This window comes from Pomacea canaliculata, linkage group LG3, assembly GCF_003073045.1.
Source record: "Pomacea canaliculata isolate SZHN2017 linkage group LG3, ASM307304v1, whole genome shotgun sequence".
In the NCBI taxonomy this organism is placed as follows: Eukaryota; Metazoa; Mollusca; class Gastropoda; order Architaenioglossa; family Ampullariidae; genus Pomacea; species Pomacea canaliculata.
In genome coordinates, this window is record NC_037592.1 from 6,270,467 (window position 1) to 6,294,282 (window position 23,816).

Below are 23,816 nucleotides of genomic sequence, written 5' to 3' on the forward strand. Positions count from 1 at the left end.
AAGTTCTTTGTTGCTGTTCTTCGCCCAAAACGAATATTAGTTCAGCAAGATCATTATCCACCCACAACACGCGCCGTTCATACATCAGAAATACGTAGTGACGAATGCTGAGATTTGCGTTTTAAGCCGTGCCTGCAACTAAGGCTATATCATGGCGAGAAAAGGTAATTTTACATAAACAGGTGATATAACCTCCTTAACAACAAAAGCCAACACAAGGAAAAAAAATATAAAACGATAGCTAATATGCAAAAGACAAACGCTAAGACTGACGCAACAAGCATAAAGGACTCGAGGACTGGCAGCAGTCTAAGAACCCCCTCTCCTTCTTCACTCACCTCTCAAACAGCGGACAAGCTTTCCATCCAAGTCAATTACCGATTACTCCCGAGTACAAACTACGAGAAAATTAGAGCCTATCGTCTCACACTCACTATCTTTCCACTTTCGCTGCTATCTGAGCTGGAAAAGTTGTAGACGCTTGGAGAACATACACGGTAGTGATTTTGCATTAAGGAATCTAAAGTCTCTTTCTCCGAGCTTTGAGAAGGTTCCTCCCGCTCTCTCCGTTTCTTTTTCCAAACCCTGTAGGAAAGTTTGTTTTGAGCTGGAAACCGTATCGATCTCTTGAGAATAAAGTCCCTTTCTGCCTGGCGGATATTCCTGTGTCCCTGGCATGTCTGGCTGCTAGTTTCTAGGACAATGTTGAATCTACGACTGTTTAAGGCTAACGAACTTTCAGATGGACAGCACCCTGAAACATGATAAATCATATTTTTAAAATATGAACTAAAAGATACACCATCTTCCGCTAGCTTTTAAATTCAGCTTTCAAAACAACTCTGATTTTACGTACGAATGTCGTTTTATAAAAAGTAACTTGAAATATATGAATCTAAAAAAACCTGGACATTTCTGTTCTTTTCTTTCTTTCACATGCTGTACAAGCTGGCGCATTCCTGGACTGTCCTCCAAGATACTGTAAACTTCTGAAACATACATTTTGTTATCCCTGAATCAGAAGTTTATGAACTCTGCATTTGTAGGTTTCGATAAACATCAGAACTGTTATCGAGGATATGTGCATACCAAATCAAAAGTCTACCTCTAAGTAAGATAAACTGGGTTTTCAGACTTATAACTTGCACACGCATTCACGTGCACAACCCACCTACCCATCCACCTCAACATAAAATTGTGTACACAATAAATTAAACAATATGAATACAAATTTGGAAGAATTACCAGATGTGTCCGACGTGTCTGCAGTTTCCCCTGTATTTTTATCATCAGTTGGAATGCCGTCTGTGTTGTCTCTTCTAGTTGTTTTCAGACCACTACCATTCTTGCTTCCCAGGGGAGACGTAGCAGATCCTTCTGACATACTGCGCGTCTCACATTCTGCATCATCGGTACTCCATTCATGCCGAGTTTCGCTGCCATGAGCCCACATCACTGGCTGCGAATCTCTGTCGCTATCCCTGAAGAACGAATCATGGCCAACATCCATCGCTGAGCATTTTGGTGAGGGTCGTACAGCAGGTCTCCTGACATCCAAAATACTTCCCAACCCCGTTTTGGTTCCAGCACTTTTGCTGTCAGTCTTGCGAGTCGCTGCTGTAGCTCTGAACAGCGCTATATCAAACTCTGAATGTGCTGGAGATTCTGCTTGCATCTTGAGAAGTGACGGCAAATCAACTGAACTTCTGACTTTATGGTCTCCAGTTTCTGTCGCTGTTCCCCGTTCATGCTCTTCTTTCCTCTCTGCGCGACCTGTCCCATTGTTGTTATATACGGGATACGATACATTGACGTCCGAGCAAGTTGCTTTACGCAGTAAGTTCTTTTTGTTTATAGAATCTCTCTCAGTCTTCTGAATTCTGGATTTAAATTTAGGTAGCAAACATCCAATCTGAATATCAGCATCTCCCCCATCTGGCTCTGTAAAATAGATGCTGTTCTGTATTTCCTCGTGAGTTAAATGTGTTTGTCCTGTAGTTTGAGGGTTCTCAGTGCCATGATTACTTGCATAAGATTTGTTATTGATAGGAGACGCCTTCTTCTCCTCAGATATACTGACAATTAAACCATCCTGAGCTTCACCATCTTGCGCTGTTCCGAAGTGCCGGAAGACTCGAAGTTGCTATTGCTGACGTCCAGTTTCCCCCGAATGCTGGTAGTGTTAGGCTGAGATTCACGACAGGAACAAGGACAGCTAGCATTCTGCACACCTTTTCTTCTATCGCCTTGTGGTGTTATGCAGGTCTCAGGTACAAAATGGTGTGAATCAATACGACATCCGGGATTCATCAAGTAAACAGAACATTCGTTGTTGCTTTGAAATTCTCCTTGGCTTAACTTCTGTAACAATCCTATTTCTGCTGATCCAGCGGCTTCAGATTCTTTACAAGGAGTGTGTATTCGTGAGGACTCGTGAGGGTTCTTTTGCTTCAAGCACCCCAACTCTCTCGAACTTTTATGCCATTTACAGCACTTATAAAATGTTGATTCTTCGTCGCATGGTTGACTCTCATCCCTTAAATACACATGCTTTCCAGTATGATTGACAGCACACTTGCATGCGTTGAGAACAGCCTCTGTTTCTGAGTTCCCAATGCTACTAACAAGATACCCTGTAATACAATGAGGCGACAAAGCATTTGCTTTGTTTCGCATTTTCGTATGGATACATCGGGGAATCTCCTTTGTAGCCTGGTGTGGACATTTTCCAGAAAGAGATTTAACGTCAGTCAGATCAGTCTTTTTAGATCGACAATTCATAACTTTATGAAATGTTTGTTCTTTTTCAAACCCTGTATAGTTCTTTGCTATATCAACAAAACAGCAAACTTTCTGAGAGTGATCTTCCAAGCACAAGTTATTTTCTAGTATCTGTGTATCTGTGTCAGCACGCGCCTCACCATCATGATAGATACACTTTGTTGTAGTTCTATTAATAACACAGCCATCAAGGTTGATGCTACATCTGCATTTGGGATTCCTATACACTTTAGAATTGCTAGGCCTGTTTTCCTCCTGTACTAAATCTCTTGAGCAATATGGTCTTGTCTGCCCTGTATTCTCAGAACTGCAAGAATGTTCAGACTTTGCATGATCATCAGAAACAGAAATCTTACCTGACATTGAGTTTTTATCTTTTTCATTGCAGAGTTTTTCCTCATTGATCATTCCGTTACTTTTTATTTGCCGACAACTGCCACATTCTCTTATTATGTTAGATTTCATCACTTTTGACCGACACTTTGCAGTCTGGTCATTAACGTTTGGCTGCTGATGAGAAAGACTTCTGGCATATTCAGAATTCTTGCAACCATCTCTTTGTAACATTATACTGACATGACTGGCATCACCTTCCTTTTGGTCAAAGAGAGGGCATTTCTCAGACATAACCTGTTTGAAGTACTGGAAAGCTGCCCATTCAAGGTCTGCCCATGAAGCGTTTCAGCTAATGATTTACCATGCTCATTGCAGAGCTGATGGATCCTGGACATTACACTTTGTCCTTGAGCATTTGATGATGGTCCTTGTAAATGATTTGATAGAGAGTCTTTAGTCTGTGTAGATTAACAGAAAACCATAAACTGTGTTAATCTGTGTAATTCAAAGGAACATAAGTTTCTAAGCTTATTCCAGTTGCGACTGAAAACAGCTCTCTTCCAAGAATGAAAAGTAAGACTGTCAATTCTTGTCTATCATTCACTCAGCAACTTGATTAAGTGAAAACTGCATGTTGAAAGGAACATTTTCTTTCAATACCAACACTTTGTCTCTATACCACTGAAGGTGCTATTGAATATTTGGTAAAACCTTGAGCGAAATACAGGACACTGTATGATGATGCATCAGTTTCTCACACTTTTATCTTACTGTTATAATAAAGCATTAAACTACAGCTGTTATCCTCCTTATCATCATCATCATTGTTGTCAATGTTGCTCTAAATATATAAGAAAGATTAAAAAGATCAAGCAAATCTTCATTAAAAAACTTCTCAAAAGTTTTGTAGAGGGATCTCAAAAGAGATTTTATCTTTTCCTAATTTAGCGCTGAACTTTGTAAGCATTTTTTTGTTACTTTTTAATGTTAAAATTCATTAAGAAATGTAATTCTATTTTATATTGTAATCTTTACTTCAAAACATAAACAATAAATGAAGTATGTGAATATTCATTCTACACCCAGCTGTATGCTGAAAAATTGCTGGACAGAATTTTAATTATCTTGAGATGTATATATACATATATATGGATACTCTAGCTGTCCAAAACTGGTGAATTACTCAATAAGAAATATTTGTAAGTGTACAGCGTTATTTTCCATTCCAATTTTTTGCTCAGTTTTGTCAAATTCACCTGTCTCAGTTCAGCAGTCTCTCCCTTTCTGCATAAAGTTTGTCCATCGTCAAGACACTCCATTTCCTCCGTATGTTGTATTTTAGCCAAAAGCTCATCAATCTTACTTCTGATCTTTGTCTGCTCTTCCTCTTTATTTTCAGCACCATCAGCTATCATAGAGATACAAGGCATACAATATTAAAGTAACATTAGGACACTCCATTTCTTCTATATGGTGTAGTCTAGCCAAAAGCTCATCAATCTTATTTCTGATCTTCATCTGCTCTTCCTCTCTATTTTCAGCTGTACAAGATAGATGTGTACTTGACAAACAATTTCAAAGTAACAGTAGGTATTAAAGGTATACAACACTACGACATAATTCCATTTTTGTGCATCTTAATATTCATAATATCCCCAGCAACTATACAATAGAAGCAAGATTACGCATACTGGTAACGCAAAACTTTACTTGCTGGCTCCTTTTTCCTTGAAATATGCGTAGAGAGAAGTTAATAAATGTACATTAACAGCACTAAAGACTATACATACCAAGCTCCTGGCACTGGCTGAGGACATATTTTATTGCATGAACAAGTTCCTCACTTTGTGTTTCAGTCAAGAGCTTGATGAGTTTCCCCTGCTCTTTAGAGGTAAGAGCTGCAAACCTGTTCTCTGCATGAGGACAACAGTTTATGGTCTTTTGCTAGTGCATTAACTAATGCCTATGTTCCCAGAAAATGTAATGCTTAATGCTTTCTGACTTTTCTTATTTTTTGCCCATATGTGTTTACATTTTTTCTCCACTTTTATTCTGGCACATTTACTTTTGGTGGATCAGTTCCTCAAAAATTTTATACCAAATGTAAGCAGTTAATGCTTGTTGTTCTTGATGATGATGACAACAATAGCAATGATGATGACAGTTATGCAATGCTAAATATCAGCTGCAGTGTTTTAAATATTTTAATATAATTTTTTATCTATAGAAACTAAATGTTTTAAATATTAATAGCAATGCATTGTACTTTTTTTAGTTAATTCTGCTTAGGATCTACTTAAAGCTTAAAAATGACCTTACCCGCAAATTCAAGGACATGCCCAATGGCAATGACAACGCCAAGTACTCCATCACATGCCATATCAAGTGACTCCAACAGAGAAAATAGAACATGAAGACCACCATGTTCCAAAAAGAAATGGATATTTCGTTCTATGTGAATAAAAATGTGCCTTCGAGTAAACACAAGAATAATGACATTGCTGATTTCTAAATTCATACATTATTTCATAAATTTCTCAATTTTTGCTTACACATAATAAAAGTTTTAGTGTTAAGAACTGATTATTTAAGGGTTAGACATCTTATTCTGTTTGAGGAATCAGAAAAAAAAACTTCCATTTTTCCACATCCTGTACTTTCCACAAAGCGAAATCAGCACTAGTTTTCTTCTGCAGTTGACAACGTTTATATCTCAAGTAACTTTGCATCACTTTCTACATCTTTCCCAACTGAGTTAGTTTCAGAGACAGCATGACAAAAGAAAAAGCTTGGTGCAAATCTAAGTGAATACTCATCTCCTGTTCTTGAGATAAACACCTACAAACATCACCACGCACTGAAAAGGTCAACACCACAGACATCAGGATTGTGCATATTGGATATGTTTATGTTGTGAAGACCTCAGCTAATAGGAGAGCTGGAAATATATGTTCTGTAAACTTTTTTAAAACCAAATGATTTTGACCTTTTTTCTGTGCATGGGTATGTTTTCGTCTTAAGAATGGAAGAAGCATATTCAACTAGATTAGGGGAAAATAGTATCTTTCGTACTATCTGAGAACAGAAGGGAAGCATTTAGAAGTTGTTTTTAAGTTTTGTAATATGGATTTGTTGACAATATTTAGAAAACTAAATTTAGAGCAGGGTATTTATAGCAAAGTTAATTGCATTTGTGTAAGGGGTGAGGTTGGTGATCAGTCTTATGCATCTAGAACATCAGATAGGCAACAATGTTCTGGATGAGGAGTGTGGTAACTAAAAAAATCCTGCAAAGGGACTTGCAGCGCTCACCATATGGGAGACAATTGACTTAATGGTGACCTCAGTACTCCCAGAGCTGATAGGGAAGATGCGTTAAAAATAATTAAAAACGGGTTTGGGCCAAAAAGAAATAAAGCTGGAAGGAGGGATCCAGAATGATGTAATTAACAAAATGACTCTTAATTCTGTACAATAAGCGGATTGTGATGCACGACAATCAGAGAAGTGGAAGGCACACAAACACACAAATCCCTAGAGTGGAAAGTACAAACCATTGTCTGTCATACTGCTGCTGAGAGCATTGGAAATCAGCAACACATGCTGTTCATCTCTCCATCCAAGATCCAATCTATTGAGACTTTTCTGCAAGTGGTTCAGCATGGTGTCCAAGCCACCTGATTGCCTTACACGATCTTGGTTCAACTCTGTATTACAATCTTATGCTTCATGTGCAATATCAGTCATTTTCCCACCCACACAATATTCTTTATCTAAATGATGCTTACCTAAAAAGGAAATTTTGTTTAGTGTGTGAGAAATGTTTTGTGGATTTCCTGCTAAGTATCCAATTTGGTATGTTGATTCAATCACACATAAAAAGCATGAGTGCAAACAAATTCCAACATTTTTTTTTTACCAAACTGATTAAGATCTTTCTTAAGAATTACTTATTATACAACACTTCTAGAAAAAGCAAATCCAAGAAATGTTGTTTCAGAACACATGATATCTAACAAATGTTATTTGAGAATAGCACGCACTATTTCCAGAAACTGTAAGTCCCACAAATAACAGCAAAGGACCACACAACTCATGATGGTTTTCTTCAGCTATTATCTTGAAGCACAATGGCAAAATAGTGGAGCACAACCTCTGGTTTGCTTCTGGAACAGATTACTTCTAGTTCACTTTTTTAAAACAATAAACTAGATGTTCTAAATCACCAGTGCTAATAGCACCAGCTGTTGAAAACGGCATGCATTGTACCTTGTTCACAATTATTCATACACTTAAGAGGTGACTTTCATATTTTAATACTTCACTTTAGTATTTAAACAAAAAGAATGTATTATCACAAAATTGTTTTCTTCAGTACAAATGATAAACCTTTTGTCTAAGTAGAGGAAATACAGGAAACAAATATTACCATTTTGTGGATTATTCACACACCCATTAAGTGCAGCAGTTAGTGAAGTCCAAAGGAGCAGAACTTCTTCATAAGAGTCATGAGTCATTCTATTTACCTCTGAGCACTGACTAAATTGATCATATAGACAATACATGAAAATACAAAAAAATGCTTTAATAACATTAGATAATAGTATATCATATTATCACTCTTTCTCAGACAGCAAAAATAAACCAGACACATGTTAAGTGGTAGAAAATGTGTTTAAATTAAGGCAACATGTGACAAGGTCTTTCAGGTATGAACCATAAAAATGACTGACCGGAACAGAAGAAGGGCATCTGACAAGCATGAAGATTCACGTGCAAGGTTCTGACCTACACCTGTAAATAAACAACAATCTTCAAAATAAAAAATAGATGCAATCAAGAAAGAGCTGACATGATCAAATATTCTTCCTCACTGACCCAGCTATCTTGGAATGTAGCAGCCATTGGTGTAAACTGAACTGCAAATGCTGTATTTCTGTGATGCAACTTACATAAATTTAGACCACAATATTGAATATATATACTTTAAATGAAAATTAAAATAGCCATCTGCTAACTTGTACAACATGTACCTGACCTTAAACTATACACAACTTACTGTTATTTGTAACTAAACACATTAGAAAATATGAAGCTGTTTGTATATACTGCCGGCTGTGCTTTTCTGATAAGCATTGATGAAGGTAGGAGAATGTTTCAGCATTTACCAAAGCATTCTGACTAAAGACTGCAACATAGTATTAAAGCAATGACACTATTAGTATCTATAAACTTTGTCAACTCATTCAAGCATCTAATAAATTCATGACAAAAATATAGATATTCAGGCAAAAAACTTGTTAACAAAATAGCCATTCTTGCCACAGAATTTTCTATTTAAAAACAGATCCATTCACAATTGTTTTATAGCACTAGTAAAGAAATAAGATAAATATAAAAACTAAAAGTCTTTTACAAGAACTGGAAAAAGATATCAAAAGTCAAAGTTATACAAAATTTCTGTTTTATTTGAAAGAGAAGAACATACACTTACTGTTCACCACTGCAAAACAGTTCGTTATATAAATAAGTCCACATACATGCTTTTAAGGATAATGCATACACACACATGCACAAATATATACTTGTACTTTATACCATGGATTTCCAATGCTAAACAACAAACCATTATTTTCAACAGCACATGCCAAGCAGAGCATAGCAGCTTGCTGCACCTCAGTTGAAATACTCTGTGAGAACAGATTCTGTACATCATGGAGCCCACCAGATTCTCGGAAGTATTCCTGGGTGTTTTCTTTGCTCAAGAAATAAAAACCAGTATACAACCAAAACAATGATCATAATTAAATGACAAAGAACCTATGCGACGTTATCATTCTTGTTTATGCACAAATCTTAGAATAATTGCTGCATTACAAAATCTTCCCACACACTGAACAAGCACTTTTCTGAAACGGATAAATGAGAAGTTATGTTCACTCCAGTAGGAGTTTCTAAAGTTTGAAAAATTAAAAATTATAGCCTTGTGTAGAGTAATACTATACTGATTTTGTTTTATAGAAAATGTATCAGCTTAAGTGGGTAACAAGGTTCCCTGGTTGCCATGTAGTAAGCATTTGTATTCTGTAAATAAATTTTACATCTGACACAATTTTAAAATCTATTTTCAACAGAGTGAAAAAAATACACGAAGGTCACTCACCATCTGACCCTAATATTGATAAAAGGGTGGAAAGAGTTCTCTTTAACCCAATGGCGTCATTTCTCTGACATTTCAGGCATTCCAGTAAAACTTCAATATCAGTCTCTGTCTCTGACAATTATTAAAAACTTTGACAGCAACAACATATATCTGACTATGAAAAACATTCTTAAGTTTTATTGCATATAATTAAGCTTAGACTGCTTACAGATGTCACCATCAAAAAACACCTCATTTTTAAGACTGAAAAGCTTATTGCTATGCTTCAAGAAATCAGCACAATAATACACTTTACTCATTTTGAATGCATTATTATTTTTACTGCTTTAATATTATTACTAACATGTTGATTTACCTTCCATCGTCACTCGATTTTCTTTTTTCCGTCTTCAGTTTCTTGTAAGTTTAAAAAAAAAAGTATCAGTACTTAATGACACCTGAATTTCACTGATATTACAGTAAATATTCTTCTATATAGTTCTGAAGTATAGTGCCCACTTGTAATATTTTGTGTGACGGGGTCGAAAAGTAATCTAGATCTGTACTGAGTTGCATGAGCCTTTGAATACATCTTTTCCATATGCAAAATCATCAAATCATCCTTTTTTAACCACCTGATTATGGGCATCTACACATTCTACATGGGTTCTCATCAGATTTATATTCTCACAATCCAAACTACTAGAATACTCACATGTTCTTTATTTCTATCCAAATTAGACTATTGTTAACTCCCTTCTTGCTGGATGTCCATGCTATATAATTAACAATCTTTAAATAGTTCACTCTTGCATTCTATTCATTCCATCTACTAAGAACTGTCTTAGTAACTGTAACTGTACACATAAAACTCTACCATATCAAACTCTCATCAAAAACCTTAAAAAAAAAAAGAAAGAAAGAAAAATTTCTGCCTTGGGTATCCTTGACAGACAATAAAGTCTGATTTGATTTGACTTTGATTTTAAAAAATATTGTTTGATATTTTTGTAGTAATCTTGCTGGTATTATACAGCAATGTAATTCATTTTTACATCATATTTAATGAATCAAATGTACTTTTATACTTAATTTCTAAGTTTCATTTTTATTACATGTGTATTCGATCTTTAGCCTAAGGCTTTGTGTCTCATAGCATGTTATTGTTAGCTAGCACCTTTAAGGTCACTACCTGTGACCTGCTTTGAGCGTGATGCCACACAATATATAAGAGCTCTGTTAAATTAGATTATTGCAGTTAAATTTTGTAAGATGCATAAATCTTCAAAATGTTTTCTTTGTTAGATATATTTTTTTTATTCTAAAGAGGTATTCAAATCACATCTGTAAGACACAATTTACTCAACTTACGGATACTTTAGTGATTGACTTCATCAGACTTCAGCAAAATCATCAAAGTCTCAAAATGTATTTTTGTAATCTGTCTTAACACAATAATTAAGAAAGCAAAAAACCGTACACTTTTCAGCATGTACTCAAAATACATCAACTTGTTATACCTCAATGACAGTAGAGCTCAAATCATAAGTTTGAGCACAAACTTTTTGTCAGCAATACACAACTGAGGCATAAAATTTGCTATTTCAAATGTATAGAATAATTTTTTTTTAAAAAAAGCTTTAATGATATTCAAGTGACAAGATCCTCACTTAAAGTTCGCAAAGTATCAAAATTGATTTGATGGCCAAAGAGCAATTTTTATATTCTTTGATTATCTCTATCTCAATCACTATTCATTTTAAAATGTTCATTACAATGCATAAAACCAAATGTTAGTATAATCTGTCATGAAGAAACAATTTTCTCCTTTTATCTATGCATATTATGTGAGAACTATATATATGAAACAGCATTTATTTTAATACTTTTAATTTAAGGCCACTGCTTGTGTATCATGTGAAATATATACTTGCTGCTTTGCATGAATAATCGTGTCTGAGCAGGTTGGGTACGTGTATGTGTATGTGAGCACGTTCAGCTAGTGACAACTATTAGCGATAAATATTGACAGCTCTGCAACTATACACGCCTAAACTTTAAAAAAAATAATGTAAGAGAATCTTCGAGTTCAATGCACAATTTACAAATACTTTTTCGTTTGTTCTTTCTAGTTGTGTGACTACTTTTTATAGGTGAAAGCAGCTCAAAATCATAGATTCCGCGCCTATAACTTTGTGGCAAGTCCACCAGTGATATAACAGTTCGGAATTCGATCAACCCATTCCGATTCCCTATGATACGTGCTTTGATGCTACTTTTAATTTCGCAATATAAAATTGTAAAAGTTAGTTGTAAAACTCCATAATTCAATGAAAAAGCTTTGACAAACCTTCAATCCTATTTTAATGCTTAAAAAAGTCGAATGGCCGAAGCTGTCGTCTGTTACCACGGACGTGTATAGGTGGGCGGCTGACTGTGTGCCGAGACCAAAGCTCAGGCTCTGCAAGGCTATAGTCTCGGCGAGCCTAAAGCATGAATATGTGACTAAACCGGAAACTTTGTACACACCAGCCTCGTTCTAGTAATTGAGCTGAAACAAGGCAAACCCGGAAGCTGTTCTGTAAATAACCTCATTCTAGGACAGACCTGGGCAAATCCGGCCCGCCTCCTGTCTCTGACCGGCCCGCCCGCCAGTATATATACTATATATACAGTATTGGGTAAAACTGAGTTAACTATATTAGTCCGGCCCTCTAAAACCATCCCAATTTCTCATGCGGCCCCTTGGGAAAATTAATTGCCCACCCCTGTTCTAGGAGTTAATTGAAAAAAAAAAAATCGTCTGCAAACCATCCAGAGAGACAGCTAGATTCATGTGTGTTACAAGACAAGGGAAGGCAATTCTGCGAGAACACGAAATGTATATAAAAATTCTTTGGCGTGATCTTGAGTGCGATTATTGTATTATTATTATTGCATAAACAATACATAGGACTCGAAACAATGACATTATCTCACCGAATGTGCGTTCATTCACTCGCAGCTATATAGGACAAGTACGTGCGCTAAGGCAAGATACATTCGCAGCAGATCGCATGTTCTCGACAATTGCCACTTTCTCTCCCTCACTCATCTGTTTACAGGGCTGGCTGACTTGCCGTGATATAGTTTTAGTTGCTGGCTCGGCGTAAAACACCAATCCCACCACCCACCCACCGGCCCTCTCTTCGTCACTCAGAGAAAAGAAGAAAAAGAAAAAGGTTACTGCAATATTTTCCCCCACATTATTAGGGCTCTGTAACAGTCTTGCTGGTGTTGTAGCCATCAGCAGATTTGATTAGTGATTTAGCCCATCTTTTAATCTGCGCATTTGGTTGAAAGTTCGTTTCTACTCAAAAGATCGAGGCCAATTATCACGCACCTCCGACGTCCTTGCCTCGACTTTGTTAGTCGAAAAGTAAAGTCACGCTTATTACCCCCAGCACGGGCTAGTCGTGTCTCGTCTGCAAAGGTTAGGTGTAGGCCCGTAGTCACTTGTGATCGGATTTTATCAGAGCTTAGAATACATTTTTCTATATGCGACAAGCGATATCACACCTGTTGCCTATGTGAGGCCCGAGCTGTGATGTAACATATGTCCTTTTATTTTCTGCCCGTTGGCTTTATTCTGTGTGGTATTTCACTTCATACGCTACATGAGTGACAGGGCAGAACAAGTGACACCACCACCTTGTAACATCCTTACAGATCCATCAACAAAATTTAAAACAAATTTTAATGCTGAAGCATAAGGAAAGAGATGATTCCAAAATATCTGTACAAATCCACGAGGTCTGCATGTTTATGTGTGATTTTTATTACTAATATGGCTTAATTTGTAAATGATTGTAAACACAATTTTGCACATTACTTATTGCAGAACAACAGTATCACAAATCATAGTTTACCATTCTACCTCGCTGCTAATAATATACAATATAAAATGAATGTAAAATATGACGCAAAATCTGGTCTGGAAAAGACAAAAAAAGTGTTTTCAGTGAGAGCACTAGCAGATCCAATTCTAATCCTAAATTTTCTTTCACAAAATCCATCATTAAAATGTTTGCAAAAAAGACTAAATGTAAAGGACTATTCCTACATCTGTTTACACAAATCTGTTTAACCCAAATCAATCATGACTAACAAAATAATGAACTAAAAATAAAACAATTTGGACTTGTAACAAGAATATCATGGAAACACTCTTCCAGTTTAATCTGTACAATTGCAATCCAAACCCTGCCTCTAGTTATGCTTAGTGGGAGATGATTTTTTCCATAGTCTCTTGTTTATGTTGTCATCCTCACCTGTCACCCAACATGTGCCAGACAGATAGTGGCAGAATAACATATTTGTGTCAAAATTGAAACATGAAATCTCATCCACTTTTGAGTACAATTATCATAGGTGAATATTTAATCCTTCAGTCAATTTTTGCTGTGATTTTGCAGGCTACCAAGGAACAAACAATTAAAAAATTTCATTCATGTTTCATGCAAGTAGGCATGGAACAAAAGAACCAGGACCAAAGGCATCAACACGAGAATCTATTGGTAATATTTATACAAGTGCATTTTATATACGGATGTGAAGGTAACCAAAATCCTAGTAAGGGATAGAAAAAGGCCTGTGAATTTTTTTTAAGTAACAAAAGACTGATCACATACAAAATCAATGACTTTAGGGGTGATTTAAACAGCATTCCAAAGAACCAATATCTACAGCTGTATAAATTTATAATCCTCTAAACATGTTTAGAAAGATTTATTATAGTTTTAAAACTATAGTATCAGCTGTCTTGTACAATAACAACAAAGATCAATGTAGCTAAAGCTTACATTAATAAGACCTTTCTCAACTTTATATTTGAATATACTGTTGTTCTTAATTACATACTGCTACACACAGATTTTAACTGAAAGAACTTAAGACTAAATCTTCCTATTGAAGACCAGAAGCTTCTGAAAAAAGGCTAAGCCTACCTATATCTCTTGCTTAGGTTGGACAGATGTAATCTGAAAGAATGAGCCAATGAACAATAATCCACTGACTTAATGATCTGACATCCACCAATATGTGGTCATTTACCAGTGTAGTTGTCAGGCACCCACCAACATAATGCTTACTCTAAATGAACATCAACAACCAAATTTTCTGACAGCAAGGTTATCAGTGTCTTTTCTGTAGATGTGACATCCAATTCCATCTTCAGCACAATCTGAGTGTTAAGTTATAAGAAAATATAAGATATGAGCATTAACTGAGCTGTTTCACAAAAGGATACTCTAGCTCAGGGGTGGGCAATTAATTTTCCCAAGGGGCTGCATGAGAAATTGGGATGGTTTTAGAGGGCCGGACTAATATAGTTAACTCAGTTTTACCCAATACTGTATGCGGGCAGGCCAGCGGGCGGGCTGGTCAGAGACAGGAGGCGAGCCGGATCCAGCCACGGGCCGGCCTTTGCCCAGGTCTGCTCTAGCTCTACAGTGAAGGTGTTTCACAGTTAAATTTTTAAGTCAGTTTCCCTCAGGCTTTATAAGAGAAATCTCTAAAGATTTTCAAGTGGTGAGTTTCACTGGATGGTCCGGTGAGATTTCCCTGTCTCCTAATCCATCTGATAATCTCTTTACCTCTTCATGGTCCAGGACACACTGTGTGAAAGTCTCCATCATAAAACTTCTTATAGAGGAAACAAGACTGTGTACACAACTTGGAGAAGTGAAAGTAAGGTATGCAGAAACGATCACATTTGAAAGAAACTTGAGAAAAAGTAAAATAGAAGAGACATGGTGGAAGGGGTAAAAGGAGGAAATCACAAAAAAATCTTAACCGCAAAGCATCAGCAATTACCTCAAGGGGTCAACACCTAAACTCTGGATGCAAGTGAAGCATCTAAACAAAGGCAATGGAAACAATAAATCAGAATCTTACAATCACAACTCATTACTCATCACACAAAGTATACCATCAAACAATCCGAAGATAAAATGCTTTGTCTACCACCATGCTGAGAAAACTGCTGTATACTGTATCCATTTCAGCATATCCTCTAAAGGGTTTCTCAGCTTTTACATTCACTGTCTTTAGGTTCTGAGTGACTGAACAAGCCTCCTGATACAGACTCAATAAACCTCTAGATGCCCATCAGGATTAGAACATCAAAAGGGATGTACAACACACACAGAGGTAGCAAATCCTGAAATATAGGACTTGGTACAAAGTAATTTGTATCACTATGTACAATTACATAATTGCAAACATTTGCTAATCATGTAAATAAATGGAAAATATTTAGAATTTTCTCATGTATGTGTATGTGTAAATGTGTGTATGCACGTGTGTGCATGAACACCATACATGTGCATATATAAGCTGACAGCCATACATACATGCATACACAAATATGCTGCATTTCTGAGTAAACAAGCACAATATTTGCCATGCTTGTCAGTATTCAATGTGCAACCTTGGTAATCAATTAATTTAATCAAACGGTATGTAATCATACCATGTAAATGTTCATCAGAAATTCACCTTACCAAACAATTCATGCTTAATAAACATTCAAACCAGGTGTAAATTTTGCATGAACAGTAAATGCCTGTTGCATGTCATTTTCCTTCTTCCAAAAAAAAAGAAATGCTGGTTAGAAGCAAGCATTAACATTACGTCTGTTTATATTAAGAAATCTTGGTAAAACTTTTAGTGTAAGCAGTGCCCATAAGTTTTCCCTGTCCATAATCATTTCATAGTATCCCCAAAATATAGTCATTAGCATCTACACAGCAAACGCAAAGTATTTTCAGAAATTCAAGAAGCAAATGAACATAAACAGATTAGCACAAATCTTATATGTACAAAACTGTATATTCAATTGATCAACCTAATATTATTTCTGCTTATCGCATTCTTTTAGCTTGAATATTTTTCTAAGTGAACAAGGCAAAATGTTACCTGATCAGTTGATGGTAGAAAGAACACTCATTATGTGATAGATTTGTCCTCACTGAAAGATCCATTTTGATAGCAAAATAACATCCACAAGCATTTACTTTAGGAAACTCTGAACTGATTTGCTACAAATCTGCTTTTGAAAAAATATTTTTGTACTTGTTTGTGTATGTGAGAGAGAGAGAGAAAGAGCATAAAAACACTTGGAGTAAAATGTGCTCATGAGGCAGCCATTACCCATTTCAAAGACATAACACATAGCATTTGCTCAGCATTCAGTGGTCTTGTTTGAAAGAGTCTTTTTATTTTCTAGGACAAAAACTCCCCAGTCTTAAACATTCAACTAACAAAGATGATGACTTTAATAACAGTCTTGACAATCTTAGAAACTCAACCCTCTAATAAACCTCTCACTATAGTTCATTTTTACTTGTTTTCAATTTAAAACTGACCCCAGAGCTCAAAGACAATGACCAATCTTTTTTTCCCCTTGAATTTTCTTGTAATTTGATTTTTCACAAATTTTCTCCATTAACACCAAAGAAGCCTGAAGTAAAGACTCTGTTACAACAGTAATCTTCATCTTGAAATCATCATTATCATCTGAACTAGCCACTTCCGCTTTCAGCTGATCACGTTTTAAGAATTAAAACATATTACTATCAGCCATGTTCAAACCCAAACAAGCACAGCAATCAACGTTTCAAGCAATGACAGGCATCCAATTGAAAAAGTGGGACAGCTGTTTTCATTTTGTTGTTAACTTATTGCAGTGAAAAGTACATATTATGTGCACTGAATGACCACCTTTATCATTCATGCCCATTACCTTCACTGTTGGGGATAACACAGTAAAAAAGTACTTGCTCAAATCTTTAATTTTGTATTAAATAGAACAAATTGCAAACTGAATGTATAAATCAAGGTACCTCTGCAAACTGCTAGATCATGAACTCAAATTCTGCTTTTGTGCCTTAGTTATTTTCTTTAACCTAATTTTGTTTCTGAACATAAACTGTCACAATGTTTGGTTATGAAAACCCACATAAACATTTACCAATAGACATTGTCTTTACATTATCATGACAGTTGTTACCTTAATTCCATTCATGTGAGGAATAATCAAACGAAAAGACCAATACTAAAGCTTTACTTGAATTTCTGGTAATATAGCCTTCTCCTTTGTGACCAACACTGAGGGCAGCTGTTTTAAAAAAAAAAATCTAAGAATGAATCAGCTGTTTCTACCTTGCTGTGGTATTGGGTACTTGCAAGAGTTAAACCAAATTATCATCCATCACAGAATTGTAAATACTGATGGCTATAATGATGGACACATGACCCAACCCAAAAATAGTTTAGTGCCCGGTTAGACAAATGCTCTGAAGTATTATTACAGTGAATACTGCAGGAAAAAAATAAACAGAGAAAGTCTAAGCACTTCATTTAAAGAGTTACAATCATAAAATAACAATATTTTAAATAGCAGAGTTACATTGTCATTAAAATGCTTTAATCACCCTATGCCAAAGGGATGCAAAACCAGTTAAACCTAACTATTCAATATATTCATTTCACTCATTATTTTTCAATACACTTATTGATGATAAGTTCATTAAACTTATTTTCTAGCCTCAATCCTATGCATCTGTCCATAAAAAACCCATCTGAAATACACTACATATCATTAGCAGGATCTGTCATGATTTGCACTGCTTTCGTGTCTGATACTTGCTCTTTTACTACCAAAATCTGCATCATTCATCCTCTTTAAGACATCCTTAAATCAAATAATCCAATATTTCATCTTCCTCCTTCATCTTCACTGCTAGGTGTGCTCTTTTCTTCCCCTCTGTGCAGCATGATACACATTATCAAAATGAAGAATGTGCACAAAAAATCAGCACATTTCACATATTTTCCCTCGGTTCCATTTACTGGTCATCTGACAGTCCATTCTAGACCCTAAATTTCCATCCTCTTGTCTTGCACCTCGCTGTGAGCCCAGTCAGCACCGGAGGAGGTGTCTTTGCCACAAAGGCATTTCTTCTCTTTTCTGGATCATATCTGTCTTAAAAAAAAGGCTTGAGTTTGGGAACCCAAAGACTTCCTATCACTCCTCAGGGTTCAATGGTCATGCTAATATGCAAGGACTAAAATCAGAAACAATATAAGCCAGACTCCAGTCTTCTGTATGTAAAGTCCTACTCATGAAAAAGTCTGTTGCCAGCAAAACATTGCCCTTCTCCCTTTTCACCTGTATGTCATCGAAAGGATGCATAGTTCTAGAGGTTTATCTTTCACAAACAGATATGGTCACATTAATACCAAGGTTTCCGTGGTCAGCAAACAGCTGGGCAATATTTGTATCAAAGACAAGACAATCACTGGTCATTATGGCTGACTGGATCCCATCATGGATACTGCGTGGCGCTGCCTCCCAAGTCAACCGTCTGCGATGACCATTTAATTCCAACCTGTTTCAAAAGAGATAAATATTAATTGTTTAACAAACATTTTCCTCCTGCAGACAGAATGATGATTGAGATGTAAAGCTGCATATAAAAAGTTTATAATAAACTAAAAAAATTTCAAAATGTTCAATTTAAAAGAAAATCTTGCAAGGCGACCAACAACAAATCTTGGCCGTGAAACAACGGATTCCCTCAATTCAGACTCAAGTTTAATTAACTGGACATAAAATCCTAGTTTTAAATTTTAAGCCATGCATTAGTCAGCATACAAGAATTAACTTAGACCACAGATGAAGGAAGTCAGCATACAGATACCTGTATATGAAGTTCTCTGCTTGTTTTCGAGTGCCAATGAGCTGCACGATTGCATAGAACATTTGAAGGCCATCAAACTTTTCTTGCTTCTCCAAGACTAGCATGAAGTTATGACCAAAGCAAGACTGCATCATCACCCAGTCAACTGCTCCTGGCAAGTTAATATCTGTTGCAAGAAACACTATATCCTCTCCTGCAATATATGAAGTAAAAGATTTTGTTATGCAGGTAGGAAAGCAAAACATTAATTCAATATCACTATCAGTCCTGAATGATCACTCCAACATCAGTTTCAAATTTCAACACTATATGATTGTATGCCTGTTTGCAAACACCTACATACATAAACAAGCACTATGAAAATAAAGACAAGAAAACATATAAATGAGACACTTTCTTCTTTATTTTAGGGAGCTTTATAAAACTTTTATGAATACAGTTCAGTAAAGGAATCTGCCATTTTTCTCACCTTGCAGTGTTGTTATGCTTTTGTGAGACTGCATAAGATGAGGCATCACCTGCTCCAAAGAACCTTGCCATTTGCACGATGCTCCTGGACAAGGACATGTGTATGGTCTGGAAGAACATGTGAGATTCTCAGAATATGGGAAAAATGATTAACATATTAGTTAATAATGAGGACAGAAGATTGCACATGGATATACAAATCTATGTGTCAACTGCATATGTACATTAAAAGGAGATTTGAGAAAGAAATTTAGTTTAAAATCAGAAATTTTATTATGAATGACTAACCTAATAAAGTTCTTTCATAAATAAAGTTTCATACAGTACCAGGAAGTATTAATGTATCTAAATATGAATATATAGAAATATCACTAATACAAGAAGAAACATAGAAACATCAGCCCAAACTGCTTTCCTGTATTATCACATATGTCCACACAATGATGAGTGCTGACCCATGGGGGGAAAAAGCAGCATCTACCTGAACTCACAGGTCTCCTCATGTTCCCCTTTCTCTGTATGAAGCATAGTTTGTGGGCAGCCATTATTTGAGTATCGGCAGGGAAAAAGAACTGTGGCAGCAACTTTCTCCATTGCCAAGTTCCGAATGTTTCCTACAAGGGCACAGATGGAAATGGCAGGTTAAAAAGTAGACACTTGTAAACTGATATTTTGGCTTTCATTTGTATACATCAAGTAATCACTCAATAACATGATGAAACAAAATTAAACTCTACATAATGCTCTCCTCCCCAACATATGCACAGACAGCAGTGGGAAAGAGAAGGCCTAATATGTTTCAATTTTTTTTTACACTTGATCCACTCCAGAAAGGTGTTTTGAAGTCTCATCTTTCTCTTGAGGCATGGTGTTGACCATAGTTTGAAAATGTACCATTCAAATACTAAAAGAACTGTCTAGCACAGTCTTTTAGTAAGGACTGTAAAGACATCAACATTTAATAATAATCCTTCCCTTATGTCCAATGTAGGAAACAAAATGGGAAGAGGGAGAAGCAGAGGGAACCAAAAGTGTTGACATAGCTGTACTCACCAAGTGGACCTCGACAAGTAGGACAAGTTGCAAGTTTCTGGCGGCAGGACTGACAGACTATATGTCCACTCTGACACTGCATGATGGGTGGAAGTGCATAGTCAAAACACACTGGACATTCAAAGTAGCTTGCCAGATCTGAGTTAGGAGCAGTGGGCCCTGTTCAGAAAACCAATTGTTTCAGGTGACCCACAAAGCATGGCAAACAAAACTCTTTGCTGTTCCCTCAATCATAATATAAAAATATTACCTACCAAAATACAGAGCTCAATTCAAAAAGATAATCATGATAATGAGATGACAAATAATTGTATATTTAAAGGACTTTCAATTCATGGTTATCTTGAGTTAGAAAATTAATTCAGTATTTTATCTTTTCATTAAGCCATTACTTAACTCTTAATAGCTGAAGGTTTCTTGCTAAGTTTTTCAACTATAAATTACTAATTCAAATGAGACAAGTTAAAGAGTATTGGATATTACAGATGCATTCTGCATCAAATATTTTAACAATTGCTCAAAATATATCATATCAAGACTGAAAACAAAGTTCATAAATGTTTAACATTTATTGTTTCATTATTACAACAGCTACTGCTATCACCACAGCTGGATTCTGTGAAATCATCAAAATACTCCTTAAGCAACTGCACACTAGAATACCATGCATCAGCTTATAACGTTAAGTTTCCGAAGTCTTCATTAAAAATTCACTGAACATTTTACAGAATTTAAAAAGTTTTATCTTTATCATACTGGTGATTTCATCCTCAAAACATTAATAACATCATAAACAAAACCATAATCTCACAGTTTGGTGAAGCAAGTTCCCCAGGAGGCATACTGGGGCCCCCAGCACCAGGAACTGGCACCACACCCCTCCCTTTCACATTGCTGTTTGGCTGGCGGCTCATTTGGAAAATAGTTGGCAAACTGCAAAATAAACAAAATCCTACTGATTAAAGAATTAACCTTTGCATATATCCTCCAATTGAATAAACACATCTATGCACTTGGGTGGCCCAGGAAAAGAAAATAGACTGGACAATAATAATGACACGAAGGTAGTACAGTTTTACTGTCATGACTCCATGACAAAACAGGCAAAGGGTGACAATTATGGATGACATGACATGGTTTGATTAGCTAGCATGCATGACATTGGCCTTCTTGTGTCATGCACTATACTGAAGTCAGTATACTATAGTCAGGATTATACTGAATTTTTGCCCATAATAACAGTAATGAAATATGGTTAATAAGTACAGTAAAGCAACAAAGAATAGTCTTTGGATTTGTGATGCGTAAACACATTATTACATCCAAACACAGAGATATAAGCATATTACAAGCACCTAGACACACATACAAATTCAGACATAATAATGACAGATCCACATACGCATATATAAACACATGTGTACTAACATATCCACACACAAAGTGGACAGAACAAGAACAGAAGGCAGGTCTTTGTACGTATCGATGTAGCACAAAGAAATTTGTTGTCTTAAGCCATAATATCGGGACTTCAACATGACAGATCATAATATAACGTAATGTTTGCTATTATTTTCTTATTTTGAAAAAAATTACATTAAAAACATCAAGAAACGAAAGAGAGTGCACGGAAACACTGTGTCAAACTAAGAAACTGGAAAATATTGTGTTGCCATTTATCTAAATATCTTTTCAAATCTCACCAAAATAAAACTGTTCCGACTGAATAGTTACAATCTTTAACTACACACAACTGTCTACATCGGATGATTCGTTAAAACTGGAAAGAAAAAAAAACACCACATCGACATCGGCTGGTAACTTAACCGAGGTACAACACTGGCAACACACTCTTGGATGTCAATGCTTCAACCTACATGTTTGATAATGTGTTGTCTTCCATACAAAAACTTAGATTTTGCATTAGAGATAAAATAATTAACGATCAAACAGTACTACTACATTATAGTGCAATACCTGAGAAGCCAATTGGGATTTTCAACTCGAGATACTTAACAACTCCTATCGACATTAACTGTTGTGTACTACGTCACTGATATTGGTGAATTGTCTGAGGAAAAGAAGAAACTTGACAAAACGTCGAGTAATATTTAAACAAAGTTTTAAAATAAGTTCACTAAAACAAATATATTCTAAAGTTTGTAAATAAAGGGCTGTAGAAACTAACAGAATTAAATGAGGAACGAAAATATGAATACTAATATATATACAAAATAAAGACGATTACGATCAATCCTCCCAAGTGGTCTAGTGGTTAGGATTTCGCGCTCTCACCGCGACGGCCGGGGTTCGATTCCCCGCTTGGGAAGTACTGTTTTTTGTTTTAGTTTTTAAGTTATCTTTTTCCTTTTCTCTATCTAACGCACACAAGCTCGCACACCCCTCACCCCCACAAAAAAAAAAAAAAAATAAATAAAAATAAATAAAATAAAAAAAAATAATAAAAAATAATAATAATACAGGATAGCATGCTTGAGGGAAAAAAATTTAACAATTACAAGAGCTCCTCGTTGTTCAAACTATGAATATAAAATATTTATTACTATACTAATCATGTACAGTAGCACAAAATTCACTCACATCACGCGAGCGCGCGCATGCGTACAAATAAAAGGGAGAGTAATTTACAACGTTTTAAGCTTTTCTCTTTCCTTGGTTAGTTTCCCTTACATTACTTACTATTCTGTGAAGGTTTTCCTTGGCAGTTGTCAAGTCTAGTCAGTCCATGCATGTCAACTTTAAGCAGATAATCATGACGGCGTCACACACAAAAAATAATAATAAATAAAAAAAATAAAAATTAAAAAAAACCACGGAAAATCTAAAGCGACAAATACTTACATCCAATGAAGCTGGAATATGTCTTTTTCAAGCAGGAGTTTGGAAGGAGTAGACGAATAAGACAATGTGGGCCTTTAGATGTTCAACAATATATATATTCATATCCGCCACGTACCCACCCTTGAGTCTTCTATATGTGCATTGGAAATGCATCTTTTCCATGAGCACAACTCCTAAACACAATCTGCTACTAACAGGACCACCGAGAGCCAGTACGGGTCCTAGGCCAGGCGACCTCTCTGGGCCCCTTGTAATTCTAACAGTAAATTATTTTCCCAGTATATAACAATATGCTTACAATTCGATTGTCAATATCTACATTTCATTCAATAACATAGACTGCAAACAGAATCTACATCACTACTTGAACATAGAGTTGTTTACACGTGAGTGGTTAGTAAATGAGGAAAACTGGCGTTAAAGAATGAAAT

The 23,816-nt window shown here is 35.8% G+C and overlaps 2 protein-coding genes and 1 non-coding gene across 10 annotated transcripts; 1 reads left to right on the forward strand and 2 right to left on the reverse strand.

The window, feature by feature from the left end:
* Nucleotides 1-1,266: 1,266 nt before the first annotated feature.
* Nucleotides 1,267-11,777, reverse strand: LOC112560516 (telomere repeats-binding bouquet formation protein 1-like). Of its 8 annotated transcripts, XM_025232429.1 has the most exons (15): nt 11,610-11,777; nt 10,631-10,704; nt 9,975-10,035; nt 9,636-9,676; nt 9,281-9,391; nt 8,744-8,872; nt 8,177-8,305; nt 7,851-7,911; nt 7,547-7,656; nt 7,161-7,283; nt 6,672-6,824; nt 5,437-5,568; nt 4,908-5,030; nt 4,374-4,525; nt 1,267-3,575 (listed from the first exon to the last, which is right to left on the reverse strand). In XM_025232429.1, exons 4-15 carry the CDS (start codon nt 9,640-9,642, stop codon nt 3,348-3,350), a joined length of 1,458 nt encoding a protein of 485 aa, XP_025088214.1. In that variant the 5' UTR covers nt 9,643-9,676; nt 9,975-10,035; nt 10,631-10,704; nt 11,610-11,777; the 3' UTR covers nt 1,267-3,347. The 8 variants fall into 8 exon arrangements, with proteins under 8 accessions (XP_025088214.1, XP_025088216.1, XP_025088209.1 ...); XM_025232431.1 differs by lacking the exon at nt 9,975-10,035 and having other exon boundaries at nt 7,161-7,280; XM_025232424.1 differs by lacking the exon at nt 9,975-10,035.
* Nucleotides 11,778-12,977: 1,200 nt separating this feature from the next.
* On the reverse strand, nt 12,978-22,586 carry LOC112559888 (E3 ubiquitin-protein ligase Siah1-like). The gene is made up of 7 exons (XM_025231364.1): nt 22,501-22,586; nt 21,335-21,456; nt 20,524-20,682; nt 19,952-20,084; nt 19,472-19,578; nt 19,003-19,195; nt 12,978-18,690 (listed from the first exon to the last, which is right to left on the reverse strand). The coding sequence occupies exons 2-7, from the start codon at nt 21,435-21,437 to the stop codon at nt 18,507-18,509; spliced, it is 879 nt and encodes a 292-aa protein (XP_025087149.1). The 5' UTR covers nt 21,438-21,456; nt 22,501-22,586; the 3' UTR covers nt 12,978-18,506.
* Nucleotides 22,587-22,780: 194 nt separating this feature from the next.
* Trnae-cuc lies at nt 22,781-22,852 on the forward strand. The gene has a single exon. It is a non-coding gene; the product is annotated as a tRNA-Glu (tRNA).
* Nucleotides 22,853-23,816: the final 964 nt, after the last annotated feature.

Bases quoted from the DNA above. Each gene is read 5' to 3' on its own strand.
- LOC112560516 (XM_025232430.1), bottom strand. The intron at 8,306-8,743 runs GTTTGTTGTTTA...ACTATGTTGCAG, and splicing joins ATGTGCTGTTGAAAATAATG to TCTTTAGTCAGAATGCTTTG. The intron at 5,031-5,436 runs GTAAGGTCATTT...GTCCTCATGCAG, and splicing joins GCATGTCCTTGAATTTGCGG to AGAACAGGTTTGCAGCTCTT.
- LOC112559888 (XM_025231364.1), bottom strand. From the start codon at position 21,437: ATGAGCCGCCAGCCAAACAGCAATGTGAAAGGGAGGGGTGTGGTGCCA. The intron at 20,085-20,523 runs GTGAGTACAGCT...GTGCCCTTGTAG, and splicing joins TACTTGTCGAGGTCCACTTG to GAAACATTCGGAACTTGGCA. The intron at 18,691-19,002 runs GTATCTGTATGC...CTTTTGAAACAG, and splicing joins GCAGAGAACTTCATATACAG to GTTGGAATTAAATGGTCATC.